This window comes from Citrus sinensis, chromosome 3 (assembly GCF_022201045.2).
Source record: "Citrus sinensis cultivar Valencia sweet orange chromosome 3, DVS_A1.0, whole genome shotgun sequence".
Lineage (NCBI taxonomy): Eukaryota > Viridiplantae > Streptophyta > Magnoliopsida > Sapindales > Rutaceae > Citrus > Citrus sinensis.
In genome coordinates, this window is record NC_068558.1 from 39,781,782 (window position 1) to 39,805,126 (window position 23,345).

The following is a 23,345-nucleotide window of genomic DNA, read 5'->3' on the forward strand; positions in this document are numbered from 1 at the left end:
AATTTTTTGTATTGTGTGCTTCATGGAGTATTCTTTTCTTCATGAGTTAAACAATGATAAAAATATTTGGATGATAAGGGTTAGACTTTGTAAAATATGGGAGTCTGTTAATACTAAGGAGAATGGAGAGTTGATTAGTGTGAACATAATTTTTATTGATGAAAAGGTTGTGTATACTTAACTATACACATTAATATATATTTTTAAAGTTAACAAAAACATAATTAACTTTCATAAATAACATTAGTTTTATAAGGCTGCGTCATCTTTAAAAAAAATCAATTCATATTTTTTATCAGTTTTATCAATGTGTAAAGTAATAAAACAAATAATACTAAATTCTTTTTTTAAAGCCGCACGAAGTGCGGTTCTATTTCCTAATAAGATTATAATAGTAAAAGAATTCAATAATTGCACTCTTAATGTTACCATTTAAAAATTATTAAGTTAGGAATGAAATAGGTAATTTGAGAAACCCAGCTGGAGGGATTTTCTTAACATCCTTTAAAATTTTTTCCCAGCTGGAAGGATTTGCTGAACATCCTTTTCAATTCCCGAGTATTATCTATCAGCTTATTTCGTCATTTTTAGGTGTTTGCAAAGGCTTTTGGCAAGGATACTAGGTTGGCTTACGTGTAGTGGACTGATCATGTTGACTTTGTTCGGTAGCACATTTTATTTTACGCGTGTCTAGTTGTAACCATGTCTCTCACTGTATACACCAGTGTGAGTGGGTCCGCCTACTATTTTATGACAATTTATGTTATACTGACAATATTTTTCGTGCTGATCACAAGTTTGAAGTTTTGGTTCTCTCGCAGAACTGGCTCCTTTCATTTATTTATTTATTAAAATTTACATTTTTTTTTTCCGTTTCCTTGCAAGAAAGGTAATTAGATTAAGTTTAACGGGGCGATGATGTTTTCTATTAAATAAGTAAAAGACAATTTTATGCCAGAGTAGAAATGGCCAATCAAAACAAGGGTTATCCATGTTCGTGCCATGCCGTCGTGTGCTTAATTTTTTTTTTCTCGAACCTTGCCCATATGTGTTGTGTTGTGTCTAAAAAAAAGTTTAATAATTTTTTTAATTTTTTAAAAGCACGTACTAAGCAATTGGTATATTTTTTTTAAGTTTATGTTTTTTTTAGGTCTATACCTTCATTTAAATTTAATAGAATTGAAAATTTAAAACTCAAGTTTATATTTTATAACAATAAACTAATAATAGTAAGAGAATGTAATATTAATTTTTAAGTTTGACCTTTTAACATTATTTTTTTAATACTTAACAACAACAACAATAATAAATTTTTCTTAAGAGTTAACTTAATTGTTAACGTAGACTTACATAGAGTCATAGATCATAATTCACAATAATATTAATGAATATTTATAAAATCATAATATTTATAATTTTATTTATTAAAATCATGATATCAATTATATATTTAATAAATTATAAATATAAATCAATTATAGTACTTTTTAAACTAAGAATTAAATGAATTTAAAAAATTCATTTTCAAGTTATTTGTAAAACTATAAAATTTTAAGTTTACTTTCATTAAAAAATAAAATGTGCTTATTGTGAACTTTTTTATCGTGCTATACTTAGTCCATTTCTAATCATGCAGTGCTTTTAATGCTCGCGTGCTTAAAATTTTAAGTATGGCCCAGTCCACGTGCGTACTGTGCCATACCACATACCCTACCAAAACGTGCTCGTATTGTACCGTACCACACGAATACATGTCGTGCCATGTGTAATCCACTCCATTGGCCATCTCTACGCCAGAGTGACAATATGCCACATTGAGAAGAATTGCGTGCCCCTAAAGCTGGATTAATAATTTAATTTGAATTAAATCTATAACGGTTGTAGGCTAACCAATATTCCCACAGAAAAAAAGCTGTTCAAAATTATTGGTCGCATCTTGTCATAAATTTTTTAACTCTGCGCAGTTGGTGTAATAGTTTCGGCTGCTATTCTCTTTACTACTAGAGCCTAGAGATGGAGTGAAGCATAATGGGAATTAGGAAAAGAGAGCTGCTTCCTTACAATTAGGCAGGCGCTAAGTTACGGTTAACGTAACTTAGCGCCCACACGCAGCAACAGTACCGCTGGTGGGGCCTGGTACTGTTGCTACGTAAGTTACATTAAACGTAACTTAGGCCCTCCCTTACAATTAACGTAATTTTCTAGGTTAACATATCTAATCAACTACGACTACAATTCTATTTCATGGTCCCAACACATCATATCAATCAATGTCATTATCGTTATCGAAGCTAAAAAATCACAGGAAAGAAAAAAGTTTTTGTTTTAGCTGAATGATTAGATATTACATTTACTCGTAATTATGGGTGTTCAGAATCCAATTCAATCTACTCAATCCATTTGATCTGTAGAAATTTGATAATCCACAATCAGTGGATTATATATGAATCTACTTATGTAAATCTGTAAAAATCTATAAATCTGCAAAAAAATAAAAAATTTTATTTAATTAAAAAATAAAACTTGTAAATATGATATTAGTACTTACTAGTAAATAAATAAGTTAAAATATAGTTACATTAACATTATATTATATCTTATCTGATAATAATATAAAATAAACAAATTAAATAAACAAATATAGTTTCCTAAATAGTTAATTTCCATATATTGATCTAAACAAATGAGATTTTGTTTTCTTTTTGATGTGTTATAGTTTGAAACTTTCTAGTTTTATTTAAACAATTAATTTATTTAAATCTTATTTAATTTTAAATTTGATCGGTAGTAAAATTATTTTTATATTAAATTTTTTTATTTAGTTAGTTCGTGTATTAGACAGAATTAAAAATTTTCAGTCTGTAAACTAATCAGCAAAATGGTGAATTGGATATGAATTGAGTCAAATTCATATATGATTCGTAGACGTATGAATTGGATTTGAATTGAATTTTATCAATTCATGGATTTGATTAGATTGAAAATTTATAATCTAAAAAATTATAGATCGGATATAGATTGATGTCCAATCTATAAAATTCGATCCGCGAACACCCCTACTCGTAATTAAGAAAGCATAAATTAAGCAATAATTAAGGGTTTATAAAACATTTAATTTCATACCACTAAATATGAGAGTTATAACGGCGAGAGAAGTTAGGTAATAATTAAGCGCTTATAACCGACAACTTTTACTCTAGGTAAAAGACTTATGTGTTCTATAACTAACCACAAACTCATCACATATGAATAACACTACGTGTTTACTGTGCCGTACCGCATATCTTACCTAAACGTACTCATATGGTGTCGTACTGTACCGATACATGCCGTGGCATGTGTCATCCACTCCATTGGCCATCTCTACCCCAAAGTGACAATATGCCGCACAAGAATTGCGTGCCCCTAAAGCTGGATTAATAATTTAATTTGAATTGACATCTATAACAGTTGTAGGCTAACCAATATTTCTACACAAAAAAGTGGTTCAGAATTACTGGTCGCGTCTTGTCATAAATTTTTTAACTCTGCGCAGGCGGTGTAATAGTTTCGGCTGCTATTCTCTTTACCGCTAGAGCCTAGAGATGGAGTGAAGCAGAATGGGAATTAGGAAAATGGTAATGTTCTACGTTAACATACCTAGTCAACTACGACTACAATTCTATTTCATGGTCCCAGCACATCATATCAATCAATGAACATCATATCAATCAATGCTATTATGGTTATCAAAGCTAAAAATTCACGGGAAAGAAAAAAAAATTTTTTTTTTTTTAGCTGGATGATTAGATTACGTTTTCTCGTAATTAAGAAAGCATAAATTAAGTAATAATTAAGGGTTTATTAAACACTTAATTTCATACCACTAAATATGAGAGTTATAACAGTGAGAGAAGTTAGGTAATAATTAAGAGCTTATAACCGAAAACTTTTACTATAGGTAAAAGACTTATGTGTTCTATAAGACTATAACTAACCACAAACGGATCACATATGAATAACACTATTGTGCAATAGACATTACAATTGTGTGACAAATGACCATGAATAACACTATTATGCGATAGGGATTATAATTGCGTGATAAATGATTCTTGATAAATTTAAACAACTAATAGATATTAAAATTTAAAATTTTTATTTTTAACTTTTTCCAATATCTCAATGTTATTCTCACACATTTAATTAAAACTAAATAAATTTTAAGAACGTAGAAGAACATATCTCACTTACGAGTTTAGATAGGCCTAAAACCAAACTTTAGAAAACACATTTTTATGTTAATTTCTTTCATAAATTTTGCGTTTGACAAGATAAAAATATATAACAGATAACCAAACCAAAACTTTTCACGAAATAAATAATTAATTAGTTAATCCAAAAGTACTTTGGTTAATGTGTAGAATGGGTTGAATAAAGTAATTTTTATTTTTGAACAAAATTTAGTCCATTCTAATTTCACTCCTCAATGGAAGTTCTTTCCACCTTTCGGCTAATGGACTCTCGCAATTTAGCGTTATTATTATTATTATTATTATTATTGGTTATAATTTTAAAATTTATTGGGAATTTTGCGGAAGAGTATGGCGATTTGAACCCAAAATTTTGCTTTCTACACCCATTTTCTCAACACACCCACAACATAAATTTGAAAAATAAAATTATACTCTATGAATCCTTCAAAAATCCAAAAATAACCCTATATTATCTTCACTTTTTTCTTCCCTCCCCCTTCTTATACAGTATTGAATGGTGACAGCAACTTTGATTCACCTTGCTAATATTAAAAACTATCCTAATTGACAAATCCATGAAGAAATAAACTTTGATGACGTGCACCAATAAATTAAAAATTTTGAGCCAACAACAAAATACTGAATATATTACGGATGGGTTTACATTGAAATTGTCCATTTCTTTTTCATCCATTGCCTTTCACGAAAATCTTTATAATTTCATATTATAACTGCAAGATGCAAAAAATTCTTCATGTTTTTTCATCTATCGCCATAATTGCCATAGAGTTCATTAGCTTAATTAACTATTAGTTATACATATCAAGGAGTCTATTTTTCCTTTAAGTCTTGAATCATCAAATTCAAATATTTCTATTGTTCGATTTTTCTATCTGATTGTGTATTTTCATGAGATGCAGAAAATTATTTTTAGCTTATGCAGAATTTTCATTTTCTCAGCAACTAAGTGTTTTTTTTTTTTTGGTCTGTCCTTAATGGTAATTTTCATAAAGGGTAACTTGACAATAAAAGTTTTTGTGAAATTATGGGTGTAAAGAGTTGTTTTGTGGGTTTAAATAGTCCCACCCTTTGCGGAATTATATATTAAACATCTAAATTAATAGTATGTATGAAATAAATGGCATCCAACACAAATATAAATAATGGCATCCCACACAAATATAAATAATAATTTTACTTGAATTAAACACCCAAATCCTATATTATAATATTATGCGTAAGAAAATTTACGCACACTATCATTTTATTAAAATTTGGACTAGCTGAAGAATATTATTCATTCAGATTTATCAACCATAAGTCACTTTGTTAAACCATGATTATTGTAGAATGAAAAATCATTCTTGTCAAGTATAAATGGACGAACTGTTTATTATCAACCTTTATATAGTTGTATAAATAATTAATCTCTGTATCACTTAAAATTATTGTTTATTCGATCAGTCTTAATGAATTGGAAGTAGATGATTTTAATTTGCAAATGGTTTGGCTTCCATCTTTGTAACTATTTTACTATTTAAAAAAAAAAAAAAGCTCACTAAACAAATAAAGTTGACCAAAGTATTCTATAAATGCCGACTGCTTTAGTTAACAAAGCTCAAAAACTTTTAAGAAGAATTGGGCCTGAAGTAAATCCTTGATTATAGGCAAACTGTTAACCTTCAAAAACCATTTAAATTGCCTTTCTTAACCCAAAAGTATCCTAATCCAATGTTTGCCAAATGATCTCGAACCAAGTCAAATTATCCAACTCAACTAAATAGAGGAGAGAATATTTTAACGAGGTCAAATAGTTTCACTTTATTAATAATTTAGTAGAAACCTAATGAAAGTGAGGGTATTGGAGTCTCTGGCTTTCTTTGTATTTGAGAGTATTTTTATTTATTTATTTATTGTTTTAGATTTCTGTGCTGTATTTATCTTTTTTTTTTTCAAAAAAAAAAATCCTCTAAAACATTTTACAAATTCCATGCGAATTATGGAAGAACTTCGGCATTCTTTATTTTCTATATATGCGGATACAAGTAACATGGAGAGAGGTTCACAAGAAACCTCTTTGATTATTATTATTATTATTACATATACAAATATATATATATTTAGCTCCGAACTTTGCATGAAGAGCCTTCACTACATATGGATATGGATCAAGTTGGAATGCCTTGGTAAGAGAAAAAAGGATCAGTTAGTGGATCGGATCTAAAGACTGCATTGGAATAATTTTCAAAGTAAATGATGTATTATTATAAAGACATGTCTAATTAATTATGCTTTATAGAAGAGCTAGCTTTTCACCTAAGGACACATCCATTAATGGTGGCACTTCATTTGGAATGGTGATGGTTTAATTTGAACTGTTGATTAAGATCAAATCTTGATCCAATGGCCATAAATAAAATGTTATCATGAAAGGTGACTACCTAAATGGAAGGACACAAGTACATCTATAAATATAGGCCATGTTTAGGTCATTTAAACATGAAATTAATGATCATATACCAATCTTTTCTTAGCCCTCTTTCCTAAAACGAATTTTATCATATAACATCTATTTTTACGCATCAAATGTTTAATATATTGTTTACTGCAGGAACATTATATTGATTCTTGATAGTCTTGCAACATTCAAAAGTTTTCAGATTTGCTTTTGTCAATGCACAATGCAAACAAACAAATAATGCTTCATTATATCCTAGACGCGTGTTTGCTTAATCCATGTATATCACTCACTCAATTGGTGGGGCAAATAACATCTTAAGAAAAACAACATTCATAATGTGCATTGAAGTACACATTTTTTTTCTACAATTTTACATGTTACTATTATTTTCTTTGCACCTATAAAGTTGTACACACATTACTTTATTATAATAAAATCTACCATTATTACTGCAATTCTCTACATTTGCCATTTTGCACAAATATATACTGCAACAATCTTAAGACGCCATTTGTTCAGCAATGGCACCAAGTTTATCTCTTCGACAATTTGCAATTCATTTTGTCAAATAAGAGCGATTCGACGGTGGCAACTTTGCACATCAGTAGAAAAATTTGCATTTCTTGTTGACAAGCCTTACTGTGGTTTATGTTCTCACAATACCAAAGCCTCAAGAATGTGAGGATGAGATATTAGCAGAAGCTAGAGCACGATAGAAGTAGGAGCAAGATGACTACATATGCAAGGGACAAATTTGCAACGCCATATCTGATATTGTATCACAACAAACCCACAATAAAAGAAATATGCGACTTATTGGAGATTAAGTACATGATGGAAGATACCACAAGTATGAAATCCTTGGCTTCTAAATTTTTTAATTATAAAATGGTTGATAATGGACTTGTGGTTGAATAATATATTGAGATTTTGCATATTCTTTATCAATTCAACCAAGACAACATGAAGATGGACGAGCCTTTTATTGTTTCTTCAATTATTGATAAACTCCCTCCCTATTAGTAAGACATAGGAAAAGTCTTAAACATAACAAAGAGAAAATTAGCCTGAAAGGTTTAAGCTAAAGTTTTTGTATTGAAAATGAACTCAAACTATATAATCTTGAGGAATAAGCTGCTACGTCCTCTAAAATTAATGTTGTGGAGGAGGGGAAGAAGCTTAAGCATTCTAATTACCCTAAGAATAACCAAAAGAGAAAGTTTGGTTCTAAAGAGAATCAAAATAATAAGAAGAAAAAAAAAGGTACATGTCACTACTGTAAAAAGCTTGGCCACTTCAAAAAATATTATCAACTTCTTAAGAAACAAAAAGAAGTTTCGAACACAATTTTGCGGCCATGATATTGAGATTCATGTTCTTGAATATGATAATGCATGGTGGATAGATTCTAATGCAACCAAGCATGTGTGCAAAGATCATAGCCTTTTCACATCTTACAAAGTAATGGATGATAGGAATGTTCTTTATGTGGGAAATTCCTTCATGCAGCAATTAAAAGAAAAGGCAATGTACAACTACAGTATATTTATGGAAAAATCTTAACTCTTACTGATGTTTATCATATACCTAAAGTTAAGAAGAATCTTGCATTTGGTTGCCTCAATAAATTTGGCTTCAAACCTGTATTTGAGTAAAAAATAATTTATATTGTCTAAGGATTGTACCTTTGTTGGGAAAGGATACATGTATGAGGGAAAGTTTAAACTCATTAATAAAATGAATGTTTCTTCTACTTACATGATTGACTCATTATTTTTGTGGCATAATTGTTTAGGACATGTGAATATTAGAAGATTGCATGATATAGCTAATTTAGAATTAATTCCTAAACATGAAAATGATATGCATGAAAAATGTAAAGTGTGTGCATAGACTAAAATCACAAGAACTCCTTTTCTAACAATTGAAAAAACATATTCTTTGATGCATTTAATTCATAGTGATATATGTGACATGCATAGTAATCCTACTAAAGGTGATAAAAAATATTTTGTAATGTTTATTGATGATTTTTCAAAAATATTGCCTATATTTATTACCTTCTAAAGATCGAGTGTTAGCCAAATCTAAAATTTATAAAAATTAAGTTGAGAATTTTTATGACATTAAAATTAAATGCATCAGAAGTGATAAAGGAGATGAATATGCATTTTCTGAATTTTGTGAATCTATTGGCATTGTGCATGAAACTAGTATTGGATATACACGACAACAAAATGACATCTAAAAGGAAGAATATAACGCTAATAGAAATGGTTAATGTTATGATTTTTAATGTTGGGCTTGGTAAAGATTTTTGCGATGAAGCTCTTTTAACTGAATGTCATATCTTGAATAGTGTGCCTAATAAGAAAACAAAAGCAATCCCTTATGAATTGTGGAAAAATAGAAAGCTTAATCTTTCACTACTACAAAATTAGTCAATAATGACGGTTCTAAACGACATAAAATGACGGTTTTAAAACCGTTATCTTAGGCAGCGACATTAAAAGGAGTATACTTTTTATGACAGTTCAATAACCGTCATTAAATGTATATTTTTAATGACGGTTATTTTCTAAAACAGTTATTGTTTATAGTAACTATGTATGTTTTCATGATGGTTATTTCGTATAACCGTCATTAAATATATACATTTAATGATGGTTATATGAAATAACCATTATTAAATATACTTTTTCATTAATTTTTTATGACGGTTCTTTTAAAAAAAACCATCATTAAATCCATCATTTTAATGACAGTTTATTGTAAAAACGTCATTAAATATTAAAATAACATTTAATGACAATTTAAAAAAAGAACTGTCATCTTTGTTGTTGAAGACTACATTTAACGACGGTTCTTTTCAAATAACCGTTATCATTGTTGTTAATTATTAAAAAAAAAATATGACAATTTCAGAACCATTTGAAGCCCCTATTTTAATTCTAATTTCCTGTTAAATTATTTACAATTTTTTTCCACAAATGTTTCATATACAAAAAGATAGCTCTACAAAAATCTCTAATAGTCATTGAATTTCAACAAAATATCAATTAGCTTTAACATCAAAATTCTCACAACTCTTTAATACCTACTAATGAATCTACTCACAACCAACAAAATTGGCATGTGTGAGTACATCTAATTTCTCATCAAGTTTTCAATTGCAAACGAATCTCACCACCTTTAGCAATCTACATCATTCTTACAAAGAATAAATCAAAATTAAGATAAATTCATAGATTATAAGTCATAATAATTAAATCATTTTTAGTGACTTAAGTTGCAAACAAAACTTTAAAGTACCAAATCATTATTAATTAATAGACTTACATTAAATTTATCAACCATGTGTTTATGTAGTAACAAGTTGCTATGTATACATGTAGGCCACTCGCATTTAACTTTATCAATTTCTCCTTGAGTGTAAATTTCAATTCTGTAAAAATAAAAATTAAGAAGTATATTACTCTAGTTCCAAACTACAAAAATAAGTATTTGATAATAAACGACAATACATTTTCCAAAATAGAGAAAATCACAAAGCTTTTAAGCTTCTAAATCACAAATTATAGGTAAAGCAATTTAGAATTGAAATATACTATAGCAATGATGACTTACATCCGCTATTTGCATAGACTATCACTCAAATCTAGTGATTCGATATTCTCAATTGATGAAAATATGCAACATGTCTAAAATAAATCTTGCATGCTAACACAATAATAAATATTGAAAAAAGAATTTGTACCTTTGCCCCTGGTCAATTTGATAATGATCTCAAAAATTTTGATGGCCATGAGAAAATTAACTAACGACCAACGCTTTATTATTGATGTTGTCGGAGGATTACCAGATTGAGAAGGAAATGCTAAATTCTTGAATGGCGTTGAGAACTTAAAAATCTGAAATGGAAAATTTAAAATAGAAAGTAAATATAATTATCAATACTCAAAGATAGTCCACGCTTTATTGCTTAAAAACTTGAGTGGAAAACCCAGCAAAAAAGAAAAGCAAAAACAGTGCAATTTCACTAGTATTTTTGCTGCTGTCATGCAGTAAAAACATAGTAGTCTTACTGCAAAGTTTTTGCAGCTGCTTTGACTGTATAACAGCGGGCAAAAACAGCAAAAGAAACTACAATTTGGCTGCTGTTTTTACTGTTGTCATGCAGTAAAATAGAGCAGTCTTGCTGCAAAGATTTTGCAGCTGTTTTGACTGTACAACAACAGCAAAAAGAACTATAATTTGGCTGCTGTTTTTACCGCTGTCATGCGGTAAAGCAGAGCTGCTGTTTTGACTGTATAACAGCAGGTAAAACAGAAAAAAAACTGTAATTTGGCTGCAGCAAAAACAACAGAAAAACTATAATTCGGCTGCTGTTTTTACTGTTATCATGCAGCGAAAATACAGCAGTCTCACTGCAAAAATTTTGCTGCTGTTCTTACTGTATAAAAATAGCAATACATCACCTTAAATAAGAGAAAAAAATTCTTTCAGCTACTACACATTTAATTTAATTTAACTTAAATCCTTCATATTGTAGAGATTGAGAGATTGATTCTATAGAATAAAGAGAAATTAAGATAATTCATATATTATAAGCCAGTATCTTCACCATGACTGGCAACTTCCACAAGCAATTCATTTGCTCTTTTCCATGAGGACTCATCAGAACTGAATAAGCAAACAACACCATTATAAAAGAATGAATATATGTCTGATATGAAATGAGCAAAACCTAGGTTATGAGCAGCACAGAAATGCCAAAAGGAAAAGGGAATGTCTTTCTCTGTAAATACATGTAGATAGATTTTTGCAGATGCATGCAAGGGAAAAAAGAATGTCTTTCTACATTCTCAAGGCTCCAATTGAAGCACTAACAGGTACATTTATGCAAAAATATAAGAAGAAAAATAATGTATGATACCCGTAGTCCCTGAGGAGTAAGCAAATGTATTTCGATACGTGTACATTTCCTGAAAGAAGATTGAACTATAAATAGACTGCCAATGGATCAAAATGCACTTTCAACACAAAATCCAATTAAGTTTGAAGATGGCGCAAAACAATTAGTTGAAAATTGTACTCGTGACACCGGAATGAATCGCATAATAATTCTTTCACAGAGCTTTCAGCAACCATATAGCTCAAAAATCAGATAGCAGCATACACTAAATGGGAACAATTTTTTTTATCAATTACATTAGTATAAGTCCAATGCAGGGAAAAAAATGCACTTTCAAAATGAATTACAACTTAATAACAACAACAATCAACTAAAAAGTAAGCAAGAATCATAGACAAACAATTTATAAACCAAATGAGATGAAAATTTCTTTATTAAATTAATAGAAGGTCAGTTGACAGGAAATAAAGAGAACAAACAATAATTGGATGAATCAAAACCCTAGAGCAAGAAAATACAATAAGAAGGAAGCATCTGAAACAAGAAAATGAAATCAACAGCTCACTGTCTCCCGCGGCCGGCGTGATGGCTACGGTTGAACGCGCTACAATGACAACTGCTGTCGATGAGGTAGCTGAATCACGATCATTGCCGCGAACTAGCTAGGACTCTGAATCACGACCACGATCTGCCCTACGAGCTAATCAAAAAAATTGAATCGATTGGCAGCGGTGGATGGTGCGTGACTGATGGGCTGACGATAGTGAAATTGACAGAGTGAGACGATGAGACTGGAGAGGGAGATGGTGAGACCGTGAGAAAGAGAGAGAGAGACCAACGATGCAGAGAGTGAAAGTGAGCATGAAAGAGAGAGAGACCGGAGATGGAGAGAATGAGAGTGAGCGTAAGAGACAGAGAGACCGAAGATGGAGAGGAGAGTGAGCGGGTGAGAGAGGGGGGCGTGGCTGTGCTGTGCTTGTAGAATTAGAAAGGGGGATTGCCACTTTCCCCCTACATAAATTAACATATATCATTTATCCTCCTATTATTTTTATAATGATTAAAAATTTTTATAATAGGATAAGTTTACAATATTATCTTTATTTTTAATTACTCTTTTATTTACATTTATTATAAATTAAATAGATTACATGAATAAAAATTAAATAAAAAATGAAGTATTAAAAACAAAAAATATATGTTTTGATATGAGCAAAAAAATTAATAATAACTTTTTTTTATAATTATTTATTTTGTGAACATTTTCTTATAATAAATATTTTGTAATATTTTAAAATTAAATGTAAAAAGTATAGGCAAAATATTTTCTTATTTATCTTATAATAAATTTTTATTTGTCATTCAAATTTTTTTATAATAATTTTTTTATCATTTTATAATAACTTTCTTATATATTTATTATAAAAAATTTTTCAGAAAATAAATAAGTACAAGAAAAAAATTTTATTATTAATTTTTTTCTCATATCAAAACATATATTTCTTTTTTTTAATGCTTAATTTTTTATTTAGTTTCTATTAATATGATTTATTTAATTTATAATAAATATAAATAAAAGAGTGGTTGAAAATAAGGGTAATATCGTAAACTTATACTGTCATGGAGGTTTTTGGCCATTATAAAAACAACATGGGTGAAAATGGTATATGTTCATTACTGTAGGGGGGAAATTGGCAATCTCCCAATTAGAAATTAGGTCATGATTTTTTTTTAGCCGATTAAGATTTTTTTTATAAATGTTTTACATATAATGACGGTTACATCCAAAACCGTCATTGTTATTTTTTACTTAAATGACGGTTCTTTACAACCGTCATTAATACTTTAATAAGACATATAATGGCAGATTTTTATATATAATCGTAGTTAAAAATAAGGTTATATTTTATTTTGATGTTTAATGACAGTTATATAATAGAACTGTTATTATAAATATTATATTTTTAATGACAGTTTTTACACAAAATCGTCATTAAAAGTAACTAAAAGTAAAACTATATTTTAACTTGACACTTAATGATTGTTATATAATTTAACCGTCGTTGTAAATATTACACATTAATGACTATTTTTATACAGAACTGTCATTAAAAGTAAAGTTATATTTTACCTAGACATTTAATAATTGTTATATAATAAAATGGTCATTGTAAATATTAGATATTATGACGGTTCATATAATAACGGTTATCAAATACTTTTAATGACGGTTGTAAAGAAAAACCGTCATAATATATGGGTCATTGTTTTGCATTTTTGTAGTCGTGTTTTTACCCAAGGGTTTAGGGTTAATTCACTATAAGAAAACAAGTAATAGATGACAGACAGTTTGTGACGGATTCGTAAAAAAATGATTTATATTATAAAAATATGATAGACTCGTGATATAATTTTAGTTCTGGATTAATGATGATTTTATGATAAAATTATTGTCTATCAAGAATTCATTTATACAAATTTATTCCATCAAGAAATTATGGTAATTTCAATATAATTTGTGCTGCTACTTAATTATTCATTTTTTTCCCACTTTGTGTCTGTATGTGTGTGTGTTCTTGTAGTGTTTGTGAACGGGAAGTTCTGCAAGGACCCCAAGCTTGCGAGAGCTGAAGATTTCTTCTTCTCAGGGCTAGACAAGCCTGGCAACACAGCAAATCGACTTGGTGTTGATGAAACAGATGCAAATGTTGAGCAGATTCCAGGACTCAACACCCTTGGCATGTCAGCATTCCGCATTGACTATGCGCCATACGGCCAAAGGCCACCTCACATTCACCCCCGTGCCAGTGAAATCCTGCTGGTCCTGGAAGGAACTCTTCATGTCGGTTTTGTGACATCAGACCAGCTAAATAACAAACTCATCGCAAAAGTTCTGAATAAGGGAGATGTTTTTGTGTTTCCAAAAGGTTTGATTTACTTCCAATTTAACATTGGAAAAACAAAAGCAGTTGCCTATTCTGCTCTAAACAGCCAGTTCCCCGGTGAAATTACCATAGCCGACACGGTCTTTGGAACTTTTGCGATGAGTTTGTTATTTAGCTGGTCTGATGTCACAAAACCGACATGAAGAGTTCCTTCCAGGACCAGCAGGATTTCACTGGCATGGGGGTGAATGTGAGGTGGCCTTTGGCCGTATGGCGCATAGTCAATGCGGAATGCTGATATGCCAAGGGTGTTGAGTCCTGGAATCTGCTCAACATTTGCATCTGTTTCATCAACACCAAGTCGATTTGCTGTGTTGCCAGGCTTGTCTAGCCCTGAGAAGAAGAAATCTTCAGCTCTCGCAAGCTTGGGGTCCTTGCAGAACTTCCCGTTCACAAACACTACAAGAACACACACATACAGACACAAAGTGGGAAAAAAATGAATAATTAAGTAGCAGCACAAATTATATTGAAAATTATATGTTTCATCAGTTCAGCTTACGTACCACCATCCTTGGGGTCATTGATGGCTACACAGATATCTTGAAGCGGGCTGGGGTCAGAGGCTGAGGCCAAAGAAGAAGCCAAAGCTAAGAGAGCAAAACCTATAAGAAATTGAATTGCCTTCATGGTGATTAATTAACAGGATGTACCTATCTCAAAACTTTAATCAAGTGTTGTGATTTGAGAATCTTGCGAGGGAAACTAGACTATTTATAGAACGGAGTCCATGAACGAGTTTGTGTGTTCAATTAATAGTCCTCGAAGCAGGTCAAGACTTGCTGAGTCCTCAGTGCTTATCTTTGTAATGTTTTGCGGTCCTCATTTTCGTTTTTGTTTTTAAAATTTACGTGTAGAACTTGTTCGGTGGTACACATCTTAAATATAAATTGCAAACATACGAAACAAAGTCTGGCTGATAGTGATAAAATCCAAAACAGGTTAGACACGTTTGCGCCAATCTTCAAAACGAACCGTAAAATATAATAAGAAACAATATTTTAACGCATTTTCCAAAGCATAATTAAAATATAATTTTTTTCATTGGAAAGAAACGAGTTGAAGAATTTATGAAAATGGGTGAGAAAGAAATTCATGTCTCTGGCAAGCAGACTAGCAGTTGGACGTCGTGTTCTGTAGATGTCGATGTTACCGGACTTGATTGGTTTGTTGTTGGGCTTAATGAAGAAGCATTATTAGCCTTTTTTCCTTTTTCATAGCAATTTTCGTAGCTGCTTTAACCATTTTTAGTTCTATAAATGCTTTACGAAGTCAATGGTGCACATGTTTTTTTCATTACGTGTTAAAGTCACAGATCATCTGCTTCAAAACGTTAAGACTAGGATCAGGAGGAACCAAATTCTTCCATCTTATTTTCAGCGGTCACGTTAATTAGAGCCTGGAGTCGGCACGTTTCGTTAGTGATATCCTTTTACAATGTCAATTGATTATCATTTCAACTTTAAAAGCTAATTTTAATATTGAATAATTTTTTTAAAAAATCACTTTTAGTAAAATCATGTAGATTTTGAAAAGTAAAAAAAGAGTAGTTTTTTAAAATTTTATTTTGATAAACACTTTTATACTTAATACAATTTCATATATATCCTTATATATAAGAGAAAAATCCAAAATCATCCTTATTAATTAAAAATAAAATTATTAATTTGAAAGAGATTATTATTATTATTACCAATTATATTGAGATAGCAAAATAAAAATAAAATTAATAATATAAAACATTTATTTTAGTTATCAATTATTATATAGACACAACTAAAAATATTTTATTTACATGTTTATAAATGTGTAAATAAATTTTATTCAACAAATTTTCTCTTCAATCATTTACATTCTTACATCATTTTAATAGTAAGATTTACCAAATAAATACGACTACTTTTAGAACTCACAACATTGTAGCAAATGGCTAACCGATTGTTGAAAACGACAAACTAATAATTTCCAGAAAGCATGTTCTACAAAGGGTTGTTAAAATGATGATTCTGGAAAATAAAGATGAATCGTTTACTGAAAACGGTGATTCGATAATTTTTAGATTGTAACTGTGAGCCATTTAGCAAGAACGGATAGCCAAAATTTGTTTTGCAAGTCTTTGGAAATAAACAGCTAACCGATAACTTCAAACGGTGAACCGATTATTTAAAATCTTAGGTTAACGGTCATATGGACTAGTCAAAATGGTTAGCCGATAGTAGTTAACGACGATCCGATTTCTCTCATAAAGTCAACAATGGCTTGTTTTCAGCTTCAACTATAAAATGACTCAATCAAATTCAAATGAGAGGTGATCCAAGAGTTATCATTGAGCTTGCAACTGAGAATACAACCTTCATTGAGCCTTAAACTTATTCTTGTTTCATTTATTCACACTTTGAGATTTCATTTGTAATCATATATATTGTGTGAGTGAAAATTTATTTGTAATATTCTTTACTTTGAGTCATTGTAAGTGTTAGGATAGACTTGAATTAAGAGATTGGGGATAATCTCTTAGTGTAAAGGTTTATTGACACATTTAAAGTCAATTGTAAGTGTTCTTGAAGCCTTGGAGGCTTGATTAGTGGAATCCTCAAGCCCGACGAGCTTGGATGCGTGGACGTGGGCAGGGTTGGCCGAACCACGTAAAAATCTTTGTGTTTGATTTTCTCTTCCCTTATCTTTTTTAATTTTGTGCTTTGATTGATTTTATTATTATTGTGTGGTTTTGTTTGTTTAAAGTTTTAGAAACCCAATTCACCCCCCCCCCCTCTTGGGTTGCCTAACTAGTATTTCAAACAAAACAAAAACTTGCAAACATAACATAAAACTAGTAAATCAACACTAACTATAAATATATATATATATATATATATATATTGGAAATGAAACATAAGACTTGTAAAAAGAATGTAAAATATATAAATTACTATAAAATAGTAAATTGATGTATTATTGGTAAATAAAATGAAAACTTATAAATATAACGTAAAACAAGTAAATCAACATTAAATGTAAAATAAAACATATAGTTTGTACATTATGCCTAAAACTTATGAATAAAAGGCAAAATAAGTAAATTAATATAAGAGTTACTGCAAAAAAAAAATAAAATCACAATTGTAAAATAAAACTCGTTATAATGTTTATTATCTTATATATTTATTGATTTTTTAATTTAAATTGAATAATGTTAGTTTTGCAATTATGTAATACATGTGTTGTTTTATTAAGTATGAAATTTATTAGGGGTGTTTGCGGATCAGATTTTACGGATTTGACATCAATCCATATCTTATCCATGATTTTATAGATTATAAATTTTCAATCCAATCCAATTCATGAATTGGTGAAATTTAATCTAAATTCAATCAATACGTCTGCATATTAGGTATGGATTTGACCCAATCTATATTTAATCCCCTATTTTGCGGATTGGTTTGCAGATTGAAAATTTTTAATTCTGTCCAATCCACGAACTAACTAAATAAAAAATCAATATAAAAATAATTTTACTATTGATCAAATTTAAAATTAAATAAGATTAAAATATATTTATCGTTTAAATAAAGCTAGAAAAAAATTTAAACTTTCAAAATATAACACACCAAAAAGAAAATAAAAATCATTTGTTTAGATCAGTACATGAAAAATAACTGTTTAGGAAACTATATTTGTTTGTTTAATTATTTTTTATTTTATATATTATCGGATAAGATATAATATAGTGTTAATGTAACTATATTTCAACTTATTTATTTACTAGTAAGTACTAATGCTATATTTACAAGTTTTATTTTTTAATTAAATAAATACTTTTATTTTTTTACTGATTCACATATTTTTGCGGATTTACAGAAGTAAATTCATATCCAATTCACCAATTGCGGATTATCAAATTTTCAATTCAATCCAATTTAATCCATCAATCTACAGATCGGATTTTTACCTATCGGACAAATTGAGTGGATCATATTGGATTCTGAACACCCCCAAAATTTATGATCAAAATCGGATTTTGAAAAAAATTATTATTTTAATATTTTTCATAGTTGTTGTAAAATGAGGTTATTTTGCATCTTTCTACACTTCCTCTAGAACAATCCTAAATGGTCTTCAAATACAAGTAAAAAGTTTGAAATAACATAAAGTATGTATAATACTCCAAATTAGATCTAATTTTATTGATAAATCATATGTATGTCTAATAATATAAGAATATTTTTTTTATTTTGTTTTTACTTGATCCACATCAAGATAAATAATTGTGTTTAATTAACATGTGTAATAAATGGATATCGTTATAGAAGATGGGGAAAAAAAGTACAATAATGCTACATATCCCAAATATTAATCCCAAAACTCATCCCAAGTGATGTGGCAGCTGACATGGCATCCAACTTATAAATTTATTCTAAATTAAAATAGACCCCTCTAAAATACTTTATTTTAAAGTAAATCGCTTTTACAACTAAAAGTCTTTTGCTCTATCGTTTTTGGCCTGGCCGCAAACTGAACGAACAGAGACTAATAGAGAGAGTAAGTTCAGGGAGAGCAAAGTTTTCGGTTTCTTCTCACTCATGACAAGTTCGTTCTTTTACCAAACTATTTTACTAGCACTCAACAATATCATGTATTTATTGATTCCTTTTTGTTTATTTTGTTTATTTTTTATCATGTATTTACATTATTTTTGTGTGATTGAGATAGCATATTTGGGTCAAAAGAATAAGAGGACTGATGGCGGTGTATAGATCTGGTAAAAGATGGTTGTATTCGGTGGTATCATCTCATCGCTTTCCAATCTGCTTGGTTAGTTTGTTGCCTTTTGTATTATTGCTTTTGTTTTCTAAATGATTTTGATTTTCCTTCCTAAATACAAATAATAAGAATAAAGATTTCATTTTTTGGTTGCTAGATTTTGTATTGAATAATTTTCTTCCTCTTTATCCAGTTAGTAAAAAGTTTTTAATTTTTGTGTTTTACACATATTACACTTAAAATGTCTTTACTTTTATTGCATTATGCTCTTGTTCATTTATTTTGTGTTAAATAATCATGTGTATTGTATAATTTCTCCACTTTTTTTTATTTAACGCTATAATTTAATCTAGGTCATGTTGAAGATCACTTTTTTTATTTTGTTTCACCCTGATCGCTCCAGTGGTTCAACTTGCGTGTTTTGGAGAACAAATTGTCCAGTTATCGGCATTAGTTTTTAATGCCAAATTGCAGTTCATAGAGTAGACAGTGAGGAGGTTGCACAAGCTGAAGTGCTCTTTGTGCTAGAATGGGCAAGAAAGCAGAGTTATATGACAGAAAGTTAATAGATTTTGTCCAGTGATTATTCATATTCAATAGTTAGTAGCAATTAACATAGGGAAGAAAATAAATTAACATTGTAATTTATTTCAATGAAACCCAAGAGAAAGGTTTCTTCTGTAAACTCAATATGTACTGAAAATTAATCTACACTTAATTAGCTTTGCCATTCGAAGAGAAAATTTTCAGCAATATTCATTCGCATTATTATAAAAAATTGAAGATGTACTTCAGTCCTAACTAAAATGTTCACTCTTTTTTTTCTTTTAAAGGAAAATTCATTAACTATAAGAACATAAAATCACAAAGACACAACATCTGGATTGTATTGTTACTATAAAATTGCAATAGCTCAACCTATAATCATCCATGCAATTAAAAATCCATAATTCATCATAAATTTCAGAGCAAAAACTGAACCGTGAAAGTAATTTAACAATAATCTAACATTATTGTTTGATAACATAATGTTTTCAAATAATTCTTGTACTCCATCTTTTTATGTTTGGCTTCTTGCTAGATACTTCAATCTCTTTACAACTCTCGAGTGACCTGCATACGTTACAAAGGATTAGTTAAAAAGAAAAAGCTAAAGATTTGTAACTATGAGAAAAGATATTATTTATTTATCTATGTAGTACCCTAAATATAAAAAAAATGACATCAACCTAATGACAATAAGAATAACATACTCCTCATAATTATATACCAAGCAAAAAAAATAAAAACACATTACCTGCATTGGATTATCAGAAGTAACCATTGCATGAGTGGTGTTGTTCTCCAATCCATATCTTTGTGTTTCACTACTTATCATTTAAGATCCCTTGAATAAAATAATATGTAGGAATTATAAGTAATGTATAATAAAATATTTGATAAGCATTTTGGATAAAATTTATTAATTTCATACCTTGGTCGTTTTCTTTTGCTTTTTTCTCTGAATAATTTGCTCGACCTTAGACTGCCTTCGTTTGTAAGGTGAACGACCTTTACTTCTAACTGCTAGTGGAGAAAGAATTTTACCATTATGACTGCCACGAACCTCCCCATATTTTGTTCTGCCATGAGCTATATTACTTCCACGTTGACTAATTTCACCCCCACCTCCATTTAGCATTAGTTTTGCTTTCAAATCATCTAATACCTCCAACACCATATTGCAATTATTCTCATTATTAGTCGCTAGTTCAGCTACATCATAAAAAAAGTTGCACATCTTATCAAATCTGAGTCCTTCATGTTTTGTGCTCCAATTGTCATTACTTACTTTCACCTCAGTGTAACATCTTTTTATATCCTTTCTCCATCGCCTCAAAATATACTGTTCTGGAATAGAAAATATTTCTTTATGAATAAGCACTGCAATGACGTGTCGACATAATATTCCCTTAAACTCAAATAGTCGACACTTACAATTAATCTCACAATTAACCTCATTAAAAGAAACTTCAAAAGGGTCACGACGATGATTCTCTCCAATTTTAACATCTTCAACTACTACAAACTTTGAAGTTAAAATATTTGTTTGACATGAAAATATCTCACAAAAGATTTTTCCTTTTAACTCTTGCTGAAATTCTCTGAACTTTTCCATTGTATAAGTATCTCGGAATTGCTGCTCCATGGCATAATGAGTAACACAAGGGATATTAGAATTCAAATCATTAAAATCAGCATGATTTTCTTTTTCCATCTTGTCCCATAGTGCATTTCCATATTGTTCAACAAATTGTTTTAGAGTAGTTTTTGAATTTACATACCCATCAAAGAATGCATGCATACTCTCACTGCGTTGTGTTGTAGACATTCCTGCCCAAAATATATCCTTCACATATGCTGGAACCCAATATTGCCTCTCATCGTACAAGTTTTGCAACCATTCATTGTTATTAAGATTATATTTTTCAATGAACACCATCCAACGTTCATCAAAATCAGAAGGTATTAAAGAATCATAAACAATATTCTGCATAGTCAACTTGATCACTTCATATTTCTTGTAACCTTTCAATTTTTCTGGAAGCTTTTTCATTATATGCCACAAACACCACCTATGTCGCGCATGCGGAAAGACAACTTCAATCGCCTTTTGCATGGCCTTATCTTGATAAGTGATTATGGCATTTGGAGCACAACCAGACATACATTTAAGCCAAGATCGAAAAAGCCATACATATGTGTCAATGTCCTCATTAGAAATCAAACCACATCCTAATAATGTTGATTGTCCATGATGATTGACCCCAACAAAAGCAGCAAATGGCATATCATATTTATTTGTTAGATAGGTTGAGTCAAATGTAATAACATCACCAAATTCTTTATTCGCTGCTCTACTTCTTGCATCAGCCCAAAATAAATTTTTCAACCGAGCATCTTCATCTAAATCCACCATATAAAAAAAATTGGAGTTTCCATTTTGCATTTTTAAGAAATAATCAAGAACTGCAGAAGCATCACCATCCCCAAGCCGTAAGCGCCTTACTTTGTGTAAATGATTCCTACAATCTTTTTCTAGGAAAGTTAAATTCTCATGTCCTCCTGCTTCAACCACCAAAGAATTAAAGCTTTCATTCGGTCTTATTCCTGCTTGATCATTCAAATCCAACTTTCTTTGAACAAACAACTTCATTACCCTGTTGGTTTTCAGAAAACGAGCCTTACTTGGTGTGTTTAACTCATGATTATGCTCATATGTAATGGATCTGACCTCCCACCACTTTCTGTCCAAGCATGTTGTTGCCCTTACTTTAGCCTTACAATTTGTTTTGGATGTTGGTTGTAATTTAAAAGGATGGTTCGATAAAGATTTTGCCTTGCTGCTGCATGAACATGAAAATGTCACATATTTTAACTCTCCATCGTCTCCTTTGCTAGAGGTTCTTTTAATAATTTCGAATCCCATTATCTTCGCATACATCTTGTAGAACTCAAACAAATCTTGAGTTGTATCAAAAACCATGCCAATTTTTGGCTCAATAATTTCTTCTGCATTTGATTCATTACTTATATCGTTCTCGTCATCAACCTGATTTAAATAAAGCAAAAATATCCAACTAATTAAAATCATCATCAATTAATACAAATTAGAAACATATTAATACAAGGTATAAAAAAATAAGAATAAAAATTAAAAAATTCACCTCATCAGTAATGATTTCTAGGGAGTTTTCTATTTCTTTTGACTCCAAATCCGTCATTTCAACTGAAGGTTTTGTTCTTCCTAAAGTTCTTGTCTCTGTTCATTCAGTTTGCAGCCAAGCAATTCAAATTCCATTAATTCATTTTTTCTTTTCAAGAAGTGCAGATTGTTGAGTGCTAATAAAATAGTTTGGTAGGAATTACAAACCTGTCATGAGTGAGAAGACTTTGTTCTCCCTGAACTTTCTCTCTAATTTGCAGCCAAACCAAAATACGATAGGACAAACCTGTTCAATTTGCAGCCAGACCAAATTTGCAGCCAG

General features: G+C 30.0%; 2 protein-coding genes across 15 annotated transcripts in view; both read right to left on the reverse strand.

Moving 5' to 3' along the window:
- The window catches only part of LOC102617577 (germin-like protein 12-2), a 54,546-nt gene extending 39,253 nt beyond the window's left edge, over window positions 1-15,293 (reverse strand). The window contains exons 1-6 of one of the 14 annotated variants that reach the window (XR_008052801.1): window positions 15,063-15,185; window positions 12,177-14,135; window positions 11,633-11,681; window positions 11,321-11,379; window positions 10,036-10,607; window positions 9,622-9,896 (exon numbers count right to left, since the gene is read on the reverse strand). Coding sequence is in view for 9 of the 14 variants with exons in the window: in XM_052436301.1 (XP_052292261.1) it covers window positions 9,863-9,896; window positions 10,036-10,141; window positions 10,454-10,607; window positions 11,321-11,379; window positions 11,633-11,681; window positions 15,063-15,080 (420 nt within the window). In the remaining 5 variants the exon portion in view is untranslated. Of the gene's footprint in view, window positions 1-6,252; window positions 6,418-9,621; window positions 10,608-11,320; window positions 11,380-11,632; window positions 11,682-12,168; window positions 14,136-14,397; window positions 14,956-15,062 lie in introns of those variants that run through there. The other 13 variants (XM_052436301.1, XM_052436305.1, XM_052436303.1 and 10 more) reach the window with 13 other exon arrangements.
- Window positions 15,294-20,412: 5,119 nt separating this feature from the next.
- LOC102626108 (protein FAR-RED IMPAIRED RESPONSE 1-like) lies at window positions 20,413-23,081 on the reverse strand. Its single transcript, XM_052436074.1, has 3 exons — window positions 23,025-23,081; window positions 20,792-22,909; window positions 20,413-20,430 (listed from the first exon to the last, which is right to left on the reverse strand). The coding sequence occupies exons 1-3, from the start codon at window positions 23,079-23,081 to the stop codon at window positions 20,413-20,415; spliced, it is 2,193 nt and encodes a 730-aa protein (XP_052292034.1).
- Between the last annotated feature and the right edge of the window lie 264 nt (window positions 23,082-23,345).

Coding starts and splice junctions, on each gene's coding strand:
- LOC102626108 (XM_052436074.1), bottom strand. CDS start 23,081: ATGACGGATTTGGAGTCAAAAGAAATAGAAAACTCCCTAGAAATCATT. Junction 22,910..23,024: donor TAGAAATCATTACTGATGAG/GTGAATTTTTTA, acceptor TATTTAAATCAG/GTTGATGACGAGAACGATAT.